The following is a 21,292-nucleotide window of genomic DNA, read 5'->3' as shown; positions in this document are numbered from 1 at the left end:
AATTTTTGTACACGCTTTGCACAACATATATTATATATATTTTCGTTAAATATAATTTTCAACTGGCCGATGGTATTTTACACGGGGGCGCCGTATGTTTGCCAAGTAAATTCCATTAATAAAATGATGCTCTTCGAAAGTACAGGCTGCAAACTGTGAAATGAATCCGGGTTTATTGTTGTATGATTTATTTTTTTCAAAATTATATGATATTAACTATATTAATATATATTAAATATTATATAATAGTAACAATATTAATATATATTAAATATTATATGATAGTAACTATATTAATATATATTAAATATTATATGATAGTAACAATATTAATATATATATATATATATATAAAGTTACTATCATATAATATTTAATATATATTAATATTGTTACTATCATATAATTTAATATATATTAAATATTATATTATATTATATTATTAAATATTATATGATAGTAACTATATTAATATATATATATATATATATATATATATATCAATTAGATATTAATTATTAATAATTATATTAATATCGAATATTTCCGGATATGAAAATTAATATTAAATTAATATTAATAAAAAATAAAAGAGACCGCTTCATCAGCCAAAAATAAGTACTTCCAAAGTACCTGTTGTCAACGTCCAGAAACTGCATCACAGTGAAAAAAGCACGTAAACGAGAACTAATGGATGGTGTAGGATCGTCGAACGCTCTCGTGGATGCAGCCATCGAGCAAACATCAACGGGAACGAGGGGAAACGAGTGGACGAAGCCGCAGTGTAAACAGCTAGCTGCCTCTTTTCCATCGCTCGTTCGTCTCGCGTCTGGCGAGCTGATAAGCCACGTAGGAGGGACCATTTTAATCGTCCAGTTTAATGAATTCCGCAGCTGCAATTGCCAGGTTGCGCGGACAGTCGCCCTTAATACCGTTTCAGCATTTCGTCGCTGCTTTCAGCCAGTCCAGAAACTTCTTCCGTGAGAGGAGGGCGATAAGTATCGATTTAGCGAGCATAGCAATTAGCAGAGATTCATGCTACACTCTCGAACGAAATCTAATTTATCTTTTATCGTCGCCCAAGGTTTCGTTCCTTTAAGGAATGGACAAATCGATTTGAAAGATTCACGAGTTAAGGGTATCGTAACTTTTAGGGGCCATTCTGGCGAACAATTCGTGTAAAAAGATGATCCTGATCGTCAAGAACGATCGTGTTGCAGAGTTATAACTCGACGTAAAACTCTGACACTCGTCCAAGGAGTCCTTTCGATCTTAAATGATCATCCTGACGATATTTCACGTTTTATACAATTAAAAACGTGCGACACGCGTCGCGAGAAGCCGGCTCTTCTCTGAAAGATTCATTGCACTTCCATAAATCTGCAGACTCTCTCCATTAAATTCCAAAGCTACGTCGTTGAAATTTGTTCAATCAACAGCTTCTCGATTGAAATTGGTTCAAAGGCGCGGAAGTGTCGAGTGTTCGACAAAAAGGGCGTCGACCAGCCTCGTGTCCTTGTTTCCCCTCCGTAAAGGCGGTCGCTGTTCAACAGCACTTTCTGACAGACTGTCACTTGGCTAACGAGATATCGATAAGCAAATTAGCCAGCGTGTGTACGCCGCCTTAAGCGACCAGGCGAGTAAACACTGATGGTTGAGCTGTTGATAGCGAGGGTCGTAAAGACGAAAGATGTTCTGCTTCGAGCGATCGACTAAGAGTTTGTCGAAGTTGTGGAGTTGCTGCTCGAGCACGAGGAACTGGCTCACCACCAATTCGGTGGCCGAAGTGAAGCATTTCCATCTTTCGATTCTTTAGAACAGAACCTGTAACACTTTCTGTTAGTTCATTCTTGGAGATTCTGCATCTACTATTTGGAAAATAATATTAAGAAGGATTAATAACATTAAGAATAAACCTCTTATTAAAGATAAGTGAATCTTAGAATTGTGATAAATTTCACAAATTGAAAAAATTTTGAGATTCTGCATCTGCTATTTGGAAAATAATATTAAGAAGGATTAATAGCATTAAGAATAAACCTCTTAAAAATAAGTGAATCTTGGAGTTGATAATATTAAAAATAATAGTGGATCTTAGATATTAAGAAAAAGAGAGAATAAATTTCTTGCACTGAATTGTGATAAATTTCACAAATTTTCTTTGAGATTCTGCATCTACTATTTGGAAAATAATATTAAGAAGGATTAATAGCATTAAGAATAAACTTCTTATTAAAAATAAGTGAATCTTAGAATTATGATAAATTTCACAAATTGAAAAAATTTCTTTGAGATTCTGCATCTACTATTTGGAAAATAATATTAAGAAGAATTAATAACATTAAGAATAAATCTCTTATTAAAGGTAAGTGAATCTTAGAATGCTGATAAATTTCACAAGTTGAAAAATTCTCTTTGAGATTCTGCATCTACTATTTGGAAAATAATATCAAGAAGGATTAATAACATTAAGAATAAATATCTTATTAAAAATAAGTGAATCTTGGAGTTCATAACATTAAGAATAAGAGTGGATCTTAGATATTAAGAAAAAGAGAGAATAAATCTCTTGCATTGAACTGTGATAAATTTTACAAATTGAAAAATTTTCTTTGAGATTCTGCATCTACCATTTGGAAAATAATATTAAGATGGATTAATAGCATTAAGAATAAACCTCTTATTAAAAATAAGTGAATCTTGGAGTTGATAACATTAAAAATAAGAGTGGATCTTAGATATTAAGAAAGAGAGAATAAATTTCTTGCATTGAACTGTGATAAATTTCACAAATTGAAAACTTTTCTTTAAGATTCTGCATCTACTATTTGGAAAATAATATTAAGATGGATTAATAGCATTAAGAATAAACCTCTCATTAAAAATAAGTGATTCTTAGAATTGTGATAAATTTCACAGATTGAAAAAATTTCTTTGAGATTCTGCATCTGCTATTTGGAAAGTAATATTAAGAAAAATTAATAACATTAAGAATAAACCTCTCATTAAAAATAAGTGAATCTTTGAGTAAATTTCAAGTCGCCAAAAATTTCATGTCGATGTCAACCACGACAACCCTGGAAATATTGTTGAAAGCACTTGATTCCGTTTCAATTACCGTAGATTCGCTGTTGATCTGCTGCAACAAGTGTAGACCATCACGGAATTGCAGACGATCCTCAATTACGACCCGGAGGACCAGGGGAACTTGGCCACGAAGCAGCTGGCTAGATTAGAATTGGCCATACAATATAAGCAGAAAACTTTCGTCGCTCATTCCCACGTGCAGCAACTGTTGGCAGCGATCTGGTGAGTTCGTTACGAACTTCCCCCTCGACTCTCTCTTTCTCTGTTCCCTCTGTTTCTGTGTTGTATACGAAATTGCCGCCGGCTGATTGCAAGCCTCATTTCGAGCGGAATGAATTGTCCCATGTCGTTTCATTAAATTCTATATATTTTTCTAATCTGAATTTTCAATTAGAGTCTGAACATTCGATTTCAAATAAAATCAGTCTTCCGCTGAATGTACGATGGTTTGTATGGTTTCAGATCGAAGGCGAAGACAACGTCGCTAGGTACAAATCCTGATTCTAAATTTTCGCGATGAAACGAACAGTCCGAGTTCGATATAAACGGTGAAAACATTCCAGGTAGTGGACAACGCCGTTTCTCTGGTCAAAAATTGAACTTGGATCTGTGAATTAAAACTTAAATCTTTCACTACTTGAAAAAATCGTCAACTCTTAACATTTTCTCGTTTAACGATTCTGTTCATTGCAAGAAAATTAGATCTCTTAATTTTTCATCCTCCAAGATTTATAATTCGTAATTTATTTGCCGTTCGTTCTCTATGGGACATCTGACTGATAGGGTTGTTGCTTTCCTTTATAGCCGAAGCCCGTGATGTCGATGGACTATGTCGACGTGAAACCTGCTAAGGTTGCACCACCGGTACCGCTTTGTACGTCGCCGCGAGTCGTCAAAAGGAAGTCTGTGAACTCTTCGGCATCAGCCAATCAATTGGTAAGGATATTTTCAGTTTTTATTAGTACTTTCACGGAAATGATCAATTTCTCTTACTTTCACATTGTGCTATTATAAATATTGTGTTTGATTTGTTTCTTCATTCGAATCAATAGTTTGCACCAAGAGGAATTTAATTTAAATAAATACAAACGTCTATTGTCTACGTGTATTTTTTTTTGGAAGAAATTAACGAAGAAGTTACATCTTTATTCTAATAGTATGTGTGTCTATACAGAATCATCAACACTCTTTGTTCATCCAAAGAACCACAAATTTACACCTGGCTCACCAATGAGGAACACGAATAAGTCTAACAGCGACATAGAATCGACATTTTCTCCTTATACAGATGGCAAACTAATAAAATTGCGATTGAAACCTGCACCGAGTTCTAAGAAGATTTCAAACGTATCAGAGGATAAAGAAAAATGTCGTGGACATAATTAGTAGACCTAGATCACCACGAGTATCGAATAGTAGAGGAGGTTGGTTATAAAACACTGAAATACAAATAAATAATACAAAACAAATGTAAGCAAGAACTGAATCGAAGAACATGTCACTTTATCTTATATTCTTTAAAGTAAACTATTGAATGTGGGATTTAAAAAAGAAATACGCTAATGTCGACGAGACACTGACATATAGAGATAATAAATTGACATTGAGAGGACGGTGTAAATTCATTTTTTATTCCTTAAAAAATATGTGTATGTATCAGAAACATCGGTTTCAACGGAATAAAATACAAGCTTGTACAGCTAAAGTATCATATATGTATATATGATCATATATATATATATATTTCTTCGCTCACGAATAGAATGAATCGTCGTCGTTCGATGGTGCTGAATACAAGGAAATAAACTTGAAACAACGCATAAGTTAATACACTGATCGTATAAAATATATCTCAACATTCGAAGAAACTTTGAATTATGGAATTGACGAAGGCAAATGGCTGCCTGCCATTTTAACGTGTTCTTTCACCTGAACAAACTCGATTGGCTATACGTTTCTTCCCTCCCCGGAAATGAGTCGAATACTGAGAATATCATAATTTAAGAAGCTACACAATCTAAGCGGCTTGCACCACTTTGCTTTGTGGACCTTTTTGCGTGGAACTGATTTTGTCGCCTAACGACAGTGCCATGCCTTGGCTCTTCGCTCTGATACGAATGTGACCGACCACCGGGGCGTCTGGTTTGTTCAATGGTTTCTCGATGGACATGTTCGCCAATGCATCTTCGCCGAATATCGATTTCGCGTACATATTAGCCGCCATGAAACCACATTGTCCAGAAAGGGCCTGAAAATATATCTTTTCTCCAATTTTTCGAAATTCGAACGTGGAAGTGTGGAATTGATTAAAAATTTCTCAAATACAATACCTTTTCTGGAGTAAGACAACGCATGTTTGTAGATTTCAATAAATGAGCGAGATACTCTCTCAAGTCTGATAACGTCGTATTTACGGACACTTTATTTTCCCATTCGAACTCTGCCCACATTTGTCTGAATTCTAGATCGGTACACGTTGCCGGCACTATGTAATCCATAATGTCGATATGTATGTCGTTCAATACTACTACGCTTCTATCAGATCCTGCTCCAGACACGTCATATACTGAAAATTAATCAATTTGTATTTTTTTTTCTTATCCTTAATGATCAGAGTAGTAGTATAAATCTTTTATTAATTACCTATGTTTCCAAATATTATTCCATTTTCTGTAGACGCCACTTTTACGTTTGCCTTGATGCTTGCGAAGTCTCGAGGAGCAAGCACAATGGGCTGTGGTCTTTCTACAAGTTTCAAATCACCCATTGTAGCAAGCTCCAACGTACAATTCTGCAGTGTGTCTTCGGTTTGATTAACGATCAATACATCGAGTACAATATCGTACTGATTAACGTGAACGAGAGCCTCTGCGTAGACAGGATCTGAGAAGCCAGTTAATTGGGTGACCTTGCTCAAAGCACTGGGAGCTGGCGCGTCTCCACTAGCACCGGGTCTTCCAGCGACAGCAGCACTCAAACTTTGTTCGAATACGTCGCCAGCTCCACCCGTTAGGTCTGAACCACGGCTCAGTTGTAAGAACTGTATCGCGTCGTCTACTTGAACAACACTACCTGGTTTTTCCTTCGCCTGTACGAGGAGGATTGAAGAATTGAGATCAAAATTCCATAAGAATTAAAAAATAAACTGAATTAGATAGATTTGAAAACCAACCTTTTGATTTTGTGAATCTTCTTCAGCTTTCGCTGCAAGCATTCTGCCAAGAGCATCGCGACATCCCTCGGTGAAAACTTTTTGCACGAGCGATGTCGGACAAGCCAGTGATCTCAAGCATAGTGACAGGCGTTCAGCATCATCGTGCGTTATTGCTTTAGCAGGGAGACCTGAACGACCCAACTGCATTACGCTAGACATCACCAACATTGCTTCAGCCTGCATGCGATTGCTCTTTTGTGCATCTATTTCGAGGCCCTTGTAACGAAGTGCTAATTTAGCCAAGGTTGTAGCTAGAGAAGCACCTATGAAGAAGTCACCTTCCATCATATACTGAACCAGTGCTGGACGCTTCTCTTCTTTCTTTCCTATAAATTAGAGAAATGACTGCTACACAATACTGCTACACACTCAGTTTGAAATTGGCAGGTAATTCGCTTATTTGCGTAATTGGTCGAAAATAATTACGTGAGGATGTTGCGCTAAATGCACTCTGAGTAGCATATGTGCCATCTGATGTGACCAGCTGTGCCGGTGTAACTTGTGCGCTTCCATCTTCTAACGATTTCTCGCCAGCTTGTCGTTTGTTCTCCGCTTCCAACAATGGTAGTTCTCCTAAAGCAGCCCGGATACGACTCATTACAGCTTCTATATCTTCTTTCGACGTTGCATATTCGCCGAGAATCCACAAGGCTGCTCTGTGTACCCTTACCGATCTAATGTGTGGAAATACCTATGTAGAAAATTCGCGATTAAATCAATTTGTTGAAATATGAAAACGAACGTCAATTTTTTTTTTTATTTTTATTCTTTTGATACGTACCTCGAGAAGTTTTTCAACAATCAGTGGTCTAAGATTTTCAAATCGTTGGATAGCTTCGCGAACAAACACCAGAACGTCAGTGGCTGCGGCCTCGTTATTTTCAGACAAGAAATCTGTTAGTACTGGAATCACTGTAGCTGCCACGTCCGAGAATTTGATGGAGCAGGCATGCAGCGTTCTAACTAGTAGTTGTCGATATCGACCAGCATCTTCGTGTTCCCCGCCAGCTGTTCTAAGCACTTCCTTCTTCAATAATTGAACCATTTCCTCGATCGTACGGGTTGTTACCAAATCCATCGCTAGAGCTAACGTTTTTGTTCTAACTTCCAATGCTGGAGAGCCTAAAATATGAATCGAAATCTTAAGCAATGTTCTACATTATTCGTTTGGTATTTTCATGTATTGCCGGAAGGTAGGTAGATACCTAAAACTCTAAGTACGTCCATCACTAGATCTTGGAGGACCCGTTCATAAACAGGACTGTCCTTCATTGCGATCAAGCGATCCAGCACAATCAATTTAACGTTATTATCACTTTCTTTAACAACTAATTCAATGTAGCAGGAAGCTGCAGCTTTGATCGCTGTGGGAGCACTGGAAAGCGTGACTAAAGTACCAGCTGCTTCGTAACGTACAGCAGCACTTGGTGAATTCAACAAACTATAGATGCATCTGATAAAACGAGCTCTCTCTGATGGATTTGCGAGACAAACCTGTAAAAATACATACTTGTTAATACTTGAGATTTTTCACCACTAACAATGGACATTTGTATGACACTAATCGAAATAGTCTACGAGTTGAAAACTTGTTTATTGAATATATGCACCTTGTAAATTAATTCTACGATAACCAATTGCAATATATCGCCAAAGCTGGGCACTTGATCCAAGCAAGCTGCTAAATAAGCAAGTGCCCTGCTCTGATCAGCGTGTAACAACATCAGGAATGCATTCCTTCTGCAAGACATATCCTGTTCTCCTTCCAAATATTTTGCTATTAATTCTGGGGCATCTGGTATAAGAAATTCAAAGTTTCTGTAAATAGTGAAAATAGCTAGAACCGCATTGCGTCTAACATAAGAGTGTCTATGCTCTAAACATGCAATTATCGCAGGCATCAAAGGCTCCAAGAGTTCTGGTTCCTTCAATTTGCACAGGAATCTGGAACCAAGAAAAGAGATACACTTTTAAACTCATCCTACTTTAAACTCGTTAAAGTCATTGACTGTTGCGTCAATACCTTAGAGTCGATCCTCTAACAAATTCGTTTGGATGCTGTAAATCCTTTCTATAAGCATCGCAAACTAGGATCATCTCCTGAAGCAATTTTCCATCAGGAGAAGTTTTCGGCACAATCTCCCAGAATATCAAAAGCAGCTTCTTAATAGTGTGATCTTGCAGCGGCAGAACGAATCTAATGATGGTCATTAAAAGTCCTGGCAGGCGTTCTCCGCTGAGAATCATGTGAATGGTTTTCTTGAGAGCTTCGATCTTCGTCTGAACATCGCCTTTCTCTAGATCTTGCTTCAACTGGAGCTCGTTCAATGGCTCCGTATCGGTTGGAACGTTTATCAAAGTGTAACAAGGTTGTTCGGCAATAGTGCTCATTTTTGCAGTTGTCTCACGCTGTGTCAGGAGAATTACTTTTTTCTACAACCTGCAAATTGAAACAGCCGCTGTTATAATTTTCGACTAAGTGTTGGGGATTGACACGACCGATGGATGTTGTTCGAAAAATACAACGAAAGTGAGGTTAGGTTGCCCTCCACTCTGCGTTCACTTTGCCACACTGGACACGGCGCTACGAATTGCATTTATCAAGCTCGACGTACCTGATCACAAGAAAGCCATGCGACGAAAAAGCCAGCGATATGTTTCAATTGGCCAACTGACATTTATACGAATCCAGAAACAAAGAGAAAAGCATACGTGTCAAACCCCTGCAACACGGGGACTATCCGGACTAGGAATAGGTAGCGCCACGATCCACATTTTCGCCACGTAGATCGCGAATTTTTGAATTCGTCGTTTCCTTCTTTTCGTAAAATATTCCTCACGCGCTGCGTTTTTACAAATGTAGGAGTTGCCGTTTTTCTTTCTTGCTTCATTCTATGAGACTTTAATTTTAAAACAGCAGAGAATTGTTTTTTAATGTGAAACGCGTGAAAATATGTTGTCACAAAGGTGTGGATAAATCGCGCCGTAAAGAATGTTCGCGAGATTGAGCTTTTTATTCTTTCAAAGAAGCGATTAAATGTCGTTGATCGTGAAAAAATATTTACGTATACTGCCTTTTTGTATTGTAGCTGGTAAGACTATAATTTTAAATGGGATGATAAAATGTTTCGAATTTTCCAAAAATTTCAGACATGCTTGGAAATTTATCATCTAGGTTCGCGCCAATAGTCGAGATATCACTGAGAAATCTAGTAAATAAATATTAAAACAATAATAACAATAATAAATTACACAACTAAATAATAAATAACAAGTAAATAAATATTAAAACAATAATAACACAATGTGTTTATTAGTTTTTCTGAAACTGCATAATCAGCAGAACTGATCAAATTGAAAAAAAAAAAAAGAACACGCACTCACTTGCGTACTTGCTTGAATATTTGCGAATAATTTGCAATTCGCATTATTTCCGCAAGCGATTTCGCAACGAAAGTGACAAGAGAAAGCGATAAACAAAACGGGTGTTTATCGAATAAAGCGTTTAACCTGTTGATGCGTAACCACGTGCGAGATATACTGTTACTAAATACTATTAATTTATTTTCTTCAAAGATAAATCATCCCGATTAGCGAGCCGCTTCAAGTGGAACACTACTGACCTAGAAAACAAACTGAGCTAAATAGATTGCAACTGCGTTCAAAGAAGCGAAGCAACTCGTTCGCGAAGAATCGTCTGAACAATTAAACAATAAATCTAAACAACACTTGGCTGCCAAAAAGGTAAACGTAAAACTAGCACAATAATTTTGAGAATTTAAATCTGTAACAAAAATTTATTATCGTTTCGCGTTATGGAAGTACTTATACCTTGTAAGATGTAGTGGAAACTTCCTCCATCGAAGGAAGGAATCGTACAATTGCGATTATCAATCATTCAAAACATTCAACAATGTTACTATTCGAGGAATCGCAAGCATTTTTCGTTGACGCAGAACGATCATCGATAATCTCTCTGACGTATTACTATACACGTAACGAGTGGTTAGATTCTCATAATTGCGCATTTTTCTCTTTGAGTAATAAACTGCAACTGCGGAGCAGCGTGGTGCACGCACGTGTGTCTTTATCTTTCCCATTTAATACACAAATCATTTTACTCTCGGTTATTTAAACGGGGGACGTTATCTTTGGGAAATAAATTTTGAGAAGATTTCAAAGGAGCCACAAAATTGAACAAATAATCACGTTCAGTCACGTTTCACGTAACAACATCCATGTACATATATATAGACGAATGTAAAAGTTTAGCTTCACTTTACGCAAGCCATGCTCGCATAACGCAAGTACAGAGGCACTAGCCTCCAGACCAGTAAAAAAAGGCAATGAGATCTCGTTAAATCACGAATAGCGAAATTGCCTTTGGCGTGGTGGTTGACAATATTTCCGAGATTCCAGCGACGATGATGCGTCAGCTTTTATGGCGTCAGACGAAATTAACGGCTAGATCGCGCGCGTCGACTAATTGCAAGCGTCTCGACGCGACGCCGGAGCCGATGTCTTCAATTGCTTCCCCGAACTCTCTCTCTCTTTCTCTCTCTCTCTCTCTCTCTCTCTCTTGCCTACTTTTTTCGATTAACTCCTCTATTGCATCGGGCGTTGCACGCACAAAGGGGGTCAGACACGCGTTTAACTCGTTCTGACCATCTTCTCGCCGCGATCGACACCGTCTCTTTTTATCTCTCTCTCTCTCTCTCTCTTTCTCTCTCTCTCTTTCTCTCTCTCTCTTTCTCTCTTCGACGTAATTTCACGAGGTTCCAAACGATCGTCGTTATTGTTCCGTGGAGTTTCGCGTATTGTCGGCGTCCCCTTTGTTGTTTCGATCGTTTCAATTACTTTCTGCAGCTCTTACCGCGGTTATTACCGCTGGCAATTTCCAACGTAATTCTGACAAATTGCAAGGACGTTGCGTCGTAAACGTTAAATTCATCCTTACCTGTATTAATCCTTCCCACTCGTCGACATCAGTTTTTTTTACTCTTGCGTTGAGTCGATATTTAAAAAAGAAAAAAAAAGAAAGAAAGAAATATTGAAAAATAGTTTGGAGTACATACAAATTCATCCTGTATATTTATAGTCATTTGCTACCATTTGCTACCTGCCATCTCTATTATCCCTGTCACAACCAATCCTTTATTAGCGACCGTTCTAATTAACCGATCGTATATCGAACATTAACATCCTCCGTTTCGAGGAATGCGTTGATTCAGCTCGTGTCGTCGACAACCTCGAATAGCGTTCACAATTATTGCAACACGTAACAAATACCTGCCACTGACCTCGACGATGAAACAGTGGATCAAAGACGCGTGGAATTGCCAACTACCGGGTAAAACAATCGCGATTGCAAGATCGGCCCGGCGACACGTTCGCGCGGATAATTGCCGCGTTAAAAATACGAAGGAGCCGTACTCGAAGCGTCGAGTGGTCAAAGGAGGACGAGTCGACGATCTCGCGCGGGAAAACGACTCGTTTTAGGGAAAAAGAACAACTTTGGCCGGGTTCGTTATTGTTCATTATCGAAACTTTGCAGATATGACTGGTGTGCGAGTCGCGTTGTTCGCGGCGACCGTGACGTTGCTCGCGATCGTCGATACCTCGATCGCCCAGTCGACCAGGCAATCTCTCCAGTGCAAAAACATTGCCAGAGACGTGATCATCAACAGCTGCAAGGGGCCAAGGATGAAACGATCCCCGGAGAGTCCGAGTCTCGCGAGGTTGAACCAGGAGGCGCCAATAGCGGTGAAGACAGGTCGGTGCTTCCGATTGGCGTTAAGGGGACAGGACAGTTTGACGGACGTAAAATTACAAATACTTTGGAGGGCTGGTAAAACAAAAGATATACATATTTGATTGACACGAGCTTTTGTGGTCTTATTTCAACACATTACGAATTATAAAAAGCGACATTAAAAAAGAGAAAAAAAGAGGGCTCTTATTTAACTTTTTAACGACATCCTTTTACGTGACTTTTTTTTACATTGCCTATCGGTGTGCATGATTCCAGCCAAACAGGATTAGCTGCAACAAAAGGGCAAAAAAAATTCGAAAAAAAAAACAATATTCTCTGACGATCCAACATTTTAATTTTTGTGAAATTATGAAAATAGCTGTTTGTTTTTGATGTGTCGAATTTGTGCCAAAAATTTCTACGTTTTTTTGTTTATACTTTTCGAAATTGTTAAAAATTAAAAAATGTTCGATCGTCGATCCCTTTAGTGTTACACTAAAGATACGTACCAAGTTTCACGGTAATCGGTTCGTTAGAATCCGAGATGTCTCGCACACCGTTTCTAAAAACCTAGTTTCGAGAAAAACGCGTTGAAAGTTTCAGAACGTCATTTTTCATACGTATCCTTTACTTACTTTTTTTACTTATACATCGCGGCTCACAGTTCTTACAATTCACAACTAAATTGAATCCAAGTCTCTCAATATTTGATTCGCCAAAAGTAACATTTGAATCACACGATTTACACTTTATGATACTGCTTAAACAGCGATACAAATTCAATTATTCTGTATTCCACGGATTTATTATTATAACCCCAGTTATGATTATATTATATATTATATTATTATAATATATAATATATAATAAAATATTATATATATTATATATTATAACCCCAGTTATTATTATATTATATATTATATATTATATATATTATATATATTATAACCCCATTTATTATCTACCCCAGAATAAGTCGTTTTAAAGGACATTTTGTATCTTATTTCTAAGACTTAAAACACAAACAAAAGAAGAATCGATCTTTTGAAAATTTCAAACTGTCCTCACCTCTTAATACCAAATTTATATTTATATTTGTGACAATCAAATTCGCGATGGTAACTCTGTAGTTGACACTACATCATTATTCTATTTGAGCAACTTGTCCGATATTTTGCCGAGTCGGTTACTTGATATTTATTAATTGACAGTCGATATTTATTCAATAGAGTTTGACTAAATAATTAAAAATATTGATTCATCTTGCAGAGGCTGCCGAAGCAAGAGACGACGACGAACCGCGTCTAACGCAAAGTAAACGTAATTTCTTTCCTCCCCTTTACGGTATGCCACCAATACCGATGTTTGGCGGCAATTACGCGTCGAACAATTATCACCAAACGGATCTCTCTCTGCCTGGACTCGGATTCATGGACACTGGTTACGCCAACACGATGGAAGAAAGCTACTTGCCGCCGAATCCATTTGGTTATCAGCCAGGATATATGATAAGATCCGTTGTAAGTCCTCGATGGCAAAGTTATGACTGACGATGATTCGGGATGTTAACGGGAAGAAGATCTAAAATACGAATTCCAATTCGATCGTGGCGAACTTTAACTTGAACTGTGATAAAGAAAACAAATAAGGGGATCGTGTAAAATTCGAAGTCGAAGTTATATTGTCATTGGAACACGTAGGACAAATTGAGAAATTATTATACGAATGAGATTTAACGTGTTCGAGAGTAGCGTGGGAATTTTTGAATTTATCCTCGAACGTTTTTTTTAAAATTTCATTAACAAACACTTAAGAGTAGTGTTCGCAGACAAGAAAAATGTTGTCAACGATGAAAGTTAATGTAGCATTTATAGTAAAGGCAATAAATCTCGTTATCTCCATTTGTGTTGTTTATTATTGTGTATTATGAATGTTTCGAATATTCTCATTTTACTTTTACGGTCTTTAATTTGTCTTTTAATTTTGATACGTTACAGTATGGATGTAATTTTACAGTAATTTAATTTGGTGATTTCGCAGAATCCAAACGATCTTCTTGGCTTCAGTCTAAGCGCTGACGAACTGGAAGAACTATACCACGAGATCGGTGACAGAATGCCACGAAATTCGAAGAATCTGAACAAGAAGATTTTCCAACACGTCGCCATGAAATGCTGCCCAAACGCGCAATTATGCTACGACAATCCACGGATAATTCCTTGCATGGGCTTGCCATTCTGAAAAATCCGACAGGTGATCGTTACGCAGTAGATTGTACTTAAACTCTCGGATGTGTAGAGATACTATTGAGAAACAGAATAAAGTGTCAGCCAAGTGCTGTTCGAGCTTGTCCAAAAGATCTCGCCAGCTTTATCTCAAAATCACTCCTCTCCCTGCAAGATACGACAATGTTTCTCTCGTACATTTACACTATCAAAGTGGATCTCGAAACGAAAGAACGCTTGCGGCTTACAAACAATTGCTTTATTTGCAGAAAATTAATACATCACCAACACGACTAATACAACGTTCGATCTATCTTCTAAATTTCACGATATATATATTTATACACACGAAAAAAAAAAAAAAAAAAAAGAAGGACGACGAATGATTCGGCGAGTCCTCGACGATGAATTCTCTGTTGTGTTCTCGAGACAGGTTTCGCTTCGCGTATCGTTCGAAAGTACACTCGCACGGAGAATCGTTAGAGAAGAACGATGCCTCGTAGTGGGTTTGCTACTATCATCCAATTTACAAGCGAACCGTGTGCAGTGGTTAATGGCTGTCGGAATAATGGGCAACGTGCAGGTAGTGATGGGATCGAGACGAACGCACAACGTATTAAACGCGCTCTTCTTCTTTCCTCCTTGTTTCTCTCGTTCCTTTTCTTCCTTTTTTTCGTTTTCTTTTCCTTTTTCATTTCGTTTCTACTTCGTCGGATCTCGACTCGTCGGGGATTGTGTTTCTAGAGCTGTAAAATGCTCCTCGGAGAGCATTCACTAATAATAACACGTTAATAACAATTTCGTTTTGTTCGTTGAGGGCTTATGGTTTTATGGGGAAGGGACAGTGAGCGTGTCTTTTGAAGATTCGTTTGGAAATCTTCCAACTCCGAGTGAACTTTCTCCTCGTTAAATTCTTAATATTCAACGTCTTTTGACTAATATTAAATTCTTCAACGAGCTGTATAAATTTTCTTTTTTTTAATAAATCGTATTTCTCGAACAATGAAGATTCTTTGAAACGTTTCTGGAAATCTTTCAACTCCGAGTGAACATTCTTCTCGTTAAATTCTTAATATTCAACGTCTTTGGCTAATATTAAATTCTTCAACGAGCTGTATAAATTTTCTTTTTTTTAATAAATCGTATTTCTCGAACAATGAAGATTCTTTGAAACGTTTCTGGAAATCTTCCATTCTTCTCGTTAAATTTTTAATATTTAATGTCTTTGACTAATATTAAATTCTTCAACGAGCTGTATAAATTTTCTTTTTTTTTTTAATGAATCGTATTTCTCGAACGATGAAGATTCTTTGAAGCGTTTCTGGAAATCTTCCATTCTTCTCGTTAAATTTTTAATATTTAATGTCTTTGACTAATATTAAATTCTTCAACGAGCTGTATAAATTTTCTTTTTTTTTAATAAATCATATTTCTCGAACGATGAAGATTCTTTGAAGCGTTTCTGGAAATCTTCCATTCTTCTCGTTTTTAAATTTTTAATATTCAACGTCTTTGACTAATATCAAATTCCTCAACGAATTGCATAAATTTTCATTTCTTGATAAATCGTATTTCTCGAACTCTAGGTTTGTAGAGAAAAGAAAGAAAAAAAAAAAAAAAAAAAGAAAAGTAAGAATCCTCAACTACGAGCGCGCTAACGAGAGCGATTTCTAATTTTAAAAGAAGCACGTGCGCGCCAAGCGAAGTGCCACGAGTTGCCGGTCACGAGATCGCCCAATAAAGACTGAATTCTCGCGGATCTTTCTACTGATCAGAAAGACGAGGCGGCCGCGTTCGTTGACGAGGCGTGTTCGACACGTTGGCATCAACGTGATCCGTTAATGGCTCAATCTGCTGGAAGTAGCGCCAAAATCTATTCTCGGAAACAACGATCCTTCGGTCGCAAGAGGAAAGAAACGTTTGACGAACGACAACTGTCCAAGAATTTCTCTGCTTCTTTTCTGTTTCATCATATTTCCGAAGCTTTTGAATGAATAGTCGAATTAAAAGCGAGTGAAAAAATTGCAAAGAGTAATGGAGAAAGGATCGTACAAAGGTTTCGGTTTCAGCGTTCGTATATTTCCCTGCAAACTCTGCCGGATTCGATCATCTCTCGGCGTAATTCTCAAGAGAAATCGACCCCGTCGCTATCCGCGAGCCGAATTACGCAAGAGCTCGCCACGTGTCGCTATGTCATCGACGACAGAGGCACGCGTATAATATGAACGTATGATTATTTATTTATTATTTATTCGATTATCGACGGGCAAATCGTCTGCGGTTATCCGCAGGGGCGAATACCCGTGGCGAATCGTGGTGATTCGAGTCGTTAGCAGCGTAAACAGTCGTCAAAAATATATAATTGAACACGAATGACGAAGAAATGGGAAACGTATGTACAGAAATGCGCTCGCGAGACATGAATACTTGGTGGAAGAAGTACAGTGAATTACGTGTGTTATCATATATACCAGTCACGTGTGCTCTGATGCATTTTCCTTGGCTTATCAGTTAACCGTTAGACGATATACTAAACCTAAACGCGACACACATAACATTTGCAAAAATGTATATACATATATATATATATATAAACGTGTATATCTTATAATAATAATTACCGGTAATTCTACCCTTCTCTACGCAGCGATAGAAATATAAATAATTATTACTGTAAAATCATATAGTTGCGTGCGTTTCGATGCTATACTTCTTTCGATACTTATCCTAAGCTTGCGTTACCTTACGTTCTAAAGCAGCAGGCTCGAGCGTTTCGGGGTTCGAGGATTCGAATTAAATAAATTAACTAATACAGCTGAAAGTTAAGGGCGTGTAACACACATCTGGCGGTCCCCGAGTTTTTATGCCGCCGCTCGAGCGTGCCTCGTGTATCTCACTATTATAACACGGAGGCAAAATTGAACGGTGTTGGTTTACCAAAGTACAGAACCTTTTTTCCTCCCTCCGTTCAAAGTTATTGCTCGCGACTGATATTTCGTCAGCGAGAGAAAGAAAGAAAGAAAGAAAGAAAGAAAAAAAAAGAAGAAGAGAAGAGAAGGCACGTTGAAACCGTTCGATTTTGCCTCGGAATCGTGGACCATTTCTTACGCTTACGATTCCTCATTCAACGTGAAAAGAATCGCGAACTTTCATCTCGACTTTCGTTCTCGCAGAGAAGAAACCCCCGACAGCCTCGCCTTTTTCCATTTCCGCTCTTCACCCGATTGCCCGCCACTTTCCGCCCGTTGCCCTTAGTGACTAGTTCGTTCAGCACTGATTCATATAAAGTGTAGAAGTTTCCTTAGCTCTAATACTAGTGAGATCATTGTTCGACAAGGGATGCGAAAGTGGCCCGGCAATCCGGCCGAAGAAGAACGAAATTGAAAGGAAGAGAAGAAGAGATTGCGAAACGGGTCTCCGATTGGACTTGGTCTCGCGAAAAGAAGAGGGAGAGAGAGAGAAGTAAAATAAAATAAGACGAAACGAAACGAGAAAAAGTCGAGCAGAAAAAACAAATATACATATGTACATATGCACTTATAGCATAAGTCTTGAGATTAGATGTTATTTATAACACTGAGTTTTAAGTCTTTCTTCTAAGGAGATCACGTGCGACTGATGGCCCGGATTTTCTTATATTTCTTACATTTATTTTCTTATATTGCCTCTCCGTTTATTCGGATTCAGTCAGTCAGTCGCGTGTTACTCGTGAGCGTCGATCCTCCGCAGGGCCACGAGCAGTACTTCCAGAGACATCGAGCGTCGTTGCCGAAGCGACGCAAACGGTCCACGTACGAGAAATCCACATTTCTTTCTTCCAATTCTTTTCACCTCTCTTCTTCTTCTTCTTCTTCTTCTTCTTTTTTTCCCCCCTCTGGTTTCTCTGTCTTTTTCCAATTTTTGAAAATTCCAACCTTCTCACGCCGTGGATTCGAAAGTGAGGACGATCGAACGATTGACTCTTAACTCCTCTCTGATCTCTTCTACCTCCGAAACGACAATTTATCACTATTTTACGGGACTAGACATCTTACTCGATTGCACGCTCTCATTCTCGTCCTCTTTCGTATTCAGCGCACCTCGATTTCTTCTCTCGTCCACACTAATTTCATCTCCCTAATACGCTTCGTTTCCTCTTGCATTTCTTCTTCTTCTTCTTCTTCTTCTTCTTCTTCTTCTTTTTTGCTAACTCTCTTTCTTCGTTACGACTGTGAAAAACTCGTGGCCTCTTCGATTATCTCGACGGGTACACGAACGAAGAAGGGAAGAGGTCGAAACACGAGAGAGTTCGATGCCAAGATGGACAGAAAGAGGGAGAGAAAGAGAGAGAGAGAGAGAGCTGCTTCAAAATGGCGCCCTCGCTGGGTTTGCTGGATTTTTCTCTCTGTTTCCACCTCTTTTTCTTTTTTTTTTTTTTTTCTCTCAAAAGCTTCGATGGTTCGTCGAAGAATTAGATGTCTTTGCTCGATGAAGCAAACGTTTTCACCGCTCCGGATGTCCTCTCCAACGTCTGCAAACAGGAAAGGGAAAAGAATTTCTCATCAGTCGCGAGACTCGGCGAATTCTTTCGCGTTTGTCACTCGCGGTCGGTTTGAAAAATTTGGGAGAAAAAGAAGAAGAAAAGAAGAAAAGGAAAGAAAAGAAAAATGAAATTACTCGAAAGTTACTCCGTTGATTAATGTCGTCGATTTATAGTTACGATTTCTTGCATGACACGACGGAGAACAGTAACCAAATCGGAAACAAGCGCTGGTGCAATTAAATCGCCCGATCTAAGCACTTATTCGAGTTCGCTTAAATTCTCTAATAATAATAGCTCGGCGATAACCGTGGAAATTTTATTGTAAAACGGCTGACGCCAGCTCAGAGAATTATACGCTCGTTAAACTTATTTTGGGAAACGCTTATATCAAACTCGTCTGAAAAGTTTCGCTATAAAACGAAGGCTATTGCGACAGAGCTGGTGATCCTGCTGATTAAATTATTATTCGAGGCTAGAAATAGAACTGCATCATTGACGAGGAGAAATTCTGGTAAACGAAATTAGAAACGGACGCGCGTCTTGCGTTACAGACGACATTAGATATATTTTTTTCAGCAGTTTTCAGTAATCTCCTTCGTTTCCATCTCTCTCTCTTTCTCTTCGTAATGCGCTCGAAGAAAGAGAGAGGATATTTAAACGGAACATTCGCTAATATATAGTACATTCCGTAATCTCCTTTCGGAGAGAGTCGGAATTTTATAAATATCGTTGCATCATCTAAACAAGCAAGAGTGAACTTGCATAGGCGATTTCTTGCACGATGATCTTACACATGTGTTGAACAACGCAACGCTGCAACATTCAGATAATTGAAAAACAGTAACTTGTAATGCGACATTCGAACGTCAAGATAATTGAAGAATAGATAATAATAATAATATTGCGAAATATTGAGAAATAGTAGTTTCGCCAGATGATAACGATAATAATGCAATCGTTCCACCATCAAGATAATTCAAAAGGTAGAAGTTTCAATGCAACATTCTCGTGTCAAGATAATTGAAAAAAAAAAAGAAAAAAAAAAATAGCAGTTTCGCTAGAATAAAAATAATAACAATGATGCAAGCATTCTGACAGCAAGACAATTGGAAAGTAGTCTCGCTATGTACCTTGCCAAGACGACGACGCCTCTGGCGTCGATGCCTACAGCCGCAATGGCAGGCGCGATGCTTCCTCGACGAGTTCCTTCCATCGCAGCCGCCTGGGGCGGCGTCGTCCTCACAGTCCGCGCTGTTAACCCCCTTCTTTCGTGTCCCCTTCGACCCGTGGATTTTACACTTGACCGTTCCGTGGACGTGGACGTGGTCGTTGTCCGACCTCGATCTCTCTTCCGACGACGACGAGGCTGCCGACCTCTCGGACAGGTACGGGTATTGTTTTATCCAGACCGGGCTCCTTCTGTGAGAAACACGTTGGAAACAAACCGTGTGACGAACAGTGAGTCTGAGCACCATTACTTCTTTTTCTTTCTTTTTCTTTTTTAATTTTTCTTTTTTATTTTTGCCCCGATCCCTCATGCACAAGCGTTTGCAAAACGCTTCGTCTTCTCTTCGAGTAGAGAGAGAGAGAGAGAGAGAGAGAGAGAGAGAGAGAGCTACGTTCTGTCGAAACGAGAGAAAGATGACAGAGATTGATCAATGAACGAAGATTGCCGCAACCGCGCGATTATCTATCCATTCGAATTTCTTTGCACACTTGCAGTAACTAACGAACTATCTGTCGTCGGGCGCGTACACCTCGTACTCTTAATTACAATTGATGTTGTTCGTCTGGCGAACGAAAAGTTTGAAAATGTCACTCTGACAGGATGAGGCATCGACGAAGCTGTATCGGCGAGATGGATGAAGGACATGGACGCCGCGCTCGTGTTAGTTGAATCTCATTCACCGTGCAAACTCGATTCCCGCGGGATCGAGAAAAGACAGAGAGCTCGAGTTTCATTACAATATATTTCTATCTCGGACGAAGCTCGAGCGTGTGGGAGTGAATCTTTCAGGCTCGTGGCATAATATATGTAAATATCTTTCGCGTCCGATAGCGGTGTTACGTTGCGCGAAAGAAAGAAAGAGAGAAAAAAGAAGAAGGTACTGTACGCGAGGATGATAGACACATTACGTAACAATAAAACGGCTGAATATTATAAAGTGATGTAACGTAATGTCTCGCCGCGTTCAGATAAACGTTTACTCTGTAATTTATTGATATAAACTGCCAAGTGGATATATATATATATATATGTATTGCCAGTCATGAAAGACGTTCTTACTCGATCGCTCCACGATTGTAACGCGTTCAACGCGATTCGATTAACGCTAGAGTTAATTGAGATTAAAAACTGTAAAATTTCCAGAGAGATAGAGAAAGAGAGAGAGAGAGAGAGAGGGGCATCGAAGTCCAAGCAAAGCTTCTATTCTCTTGTCTTGCAAAAAATTATTCAAATCTTCAACGGTGGAACCACCGAGGACCAA

At 38.5% G+C, this 21,292-nt stretch overlaps 3 protein-coding genes across 6 annotated transcripts in view; 1 reads left to right on the top strand and 2 right to left on the bottom strand.

Moving 5' to 3' along the window:
* Nucleotides 1-4,697: 4,697 nt before the first annotated feature.
* Nucleotides 4,698-10,192, bottom strand: LOC122531889 (coatomer subunit beta). Of its 3 annotated transcripts, none has more exons than XM_043660165.1 (10): nt 10,133-10,192; nt 8,325-8,741; nt 7,912-8,245; nt 7,507-7,795; nt 7,083-7,423; nt 6,728-6,992; nt 6,260-6,627; nt 5,731-6,175; nt 5,418-5,653; nt 4,698-5,347 (listed from the first exon to the last, which is right to left on the bottom strand). In XM_043660165.1, the coding sequence occupies exons 2-10, from the start codon at nt 8,690-8,692 to the stop codon at nt 5,105-5,107; spliced, it is 2,889 nt and encodes a 962-aa protein (XP_043516100.1). In that variant the 5' UTR covers nt 8,693-8,741; nt 10,133-10,192; the 3' UTR covers nt 4,698-5,104. The 3 variants fall into 3 exon arrangements, with proteins under 3 accessions (XP_043516100.1, XP_043516099.1, XP_043516101.1); XM_043660164.1 differs by lacking the exon at nt 10,133-10,192 and adding an exon at nt 8,917-9,062; XM_043660166.1 differs by lacking the exon at nt 10,133-10,192 and adding an exon at nt 8,917-9,062 and having other exon boundaries at nt 4,698-5,335.
* LOC122531894 lies at nt 9,963-14,346 on the top strand. Of its 2 annotated transcripts, XM_043660174.1 has the most exons (4): nt 9,963-10,045; nt 11,856-12,074; nt 13,326-13,576; nt 14,097-14,346. In XM_043660174.1, the coding sequence occupies exons 2-4, from the start codon at nt 11,858-11,860 to the stop codon at nt 14,295-14,297; spliced, it is 669 nt and encodes a 222-aa protein (XP_043516109.1). In that variant the 5' UTR covers nt 9,963-10,045; nt 11,856-11,857; the 3' UTR covers nt 14,298-14,346. The 2 variants fall into 2 exon arrangements, with proteins under 2 accessions (XP_043516109.1, XP_043516108.1); XM_043660173.1 differs by lacking the exon at nt 9,963-10,045 and having other exon boundaries at nt 11,812-12,074.
* A 4,110-nt stretch (nt 14,347-18,456) lies between these two features.
* The window catches only part of LOC122531892 (insulin-like growth factor I), a 5,524-nt gene continuing 2,688 nt past the window's right edge, over nt 18,457-21,292 (bottom strand). The window contains exons 2-3 of the mRNA XM_043660171.1: nt 19,934-20,222; nt 18,457-18,791 (exon numbers count right to left, since the gene is read on the bottom strand). Coding sequence (XP_043516106.1) covers nt 18,732-18,791; nt 19,934-20,222 — 349 coding nt within the window. The 3' untranslated portion in view covers nt 18,457-18,731. The remainder of the gene's footprint in view (nt 18,792-19,933; nt 20,223-21,292) is intronic.

This window comes from Frieseomelitta varia, unplaced genomic scaffold (assembly GCF_011392965.1).
Source record: "Frieseomelitta varia isolate USP_RPSP 00005682 unplaced genomic scaffold, Fvar_1.2 scaffold_422, whole genome shotgun sequence".
NCBI lineage: Eukaryota > Metazoa > Arthropoda > Insecta > Hymenoptera > Apidae > Frieseomelitta > Frieseomelitta varia.
Note: the sequence above shows the minus strand (reverse complement) of the source record. Positions and strands in the feature narration are given on the sequence as shown.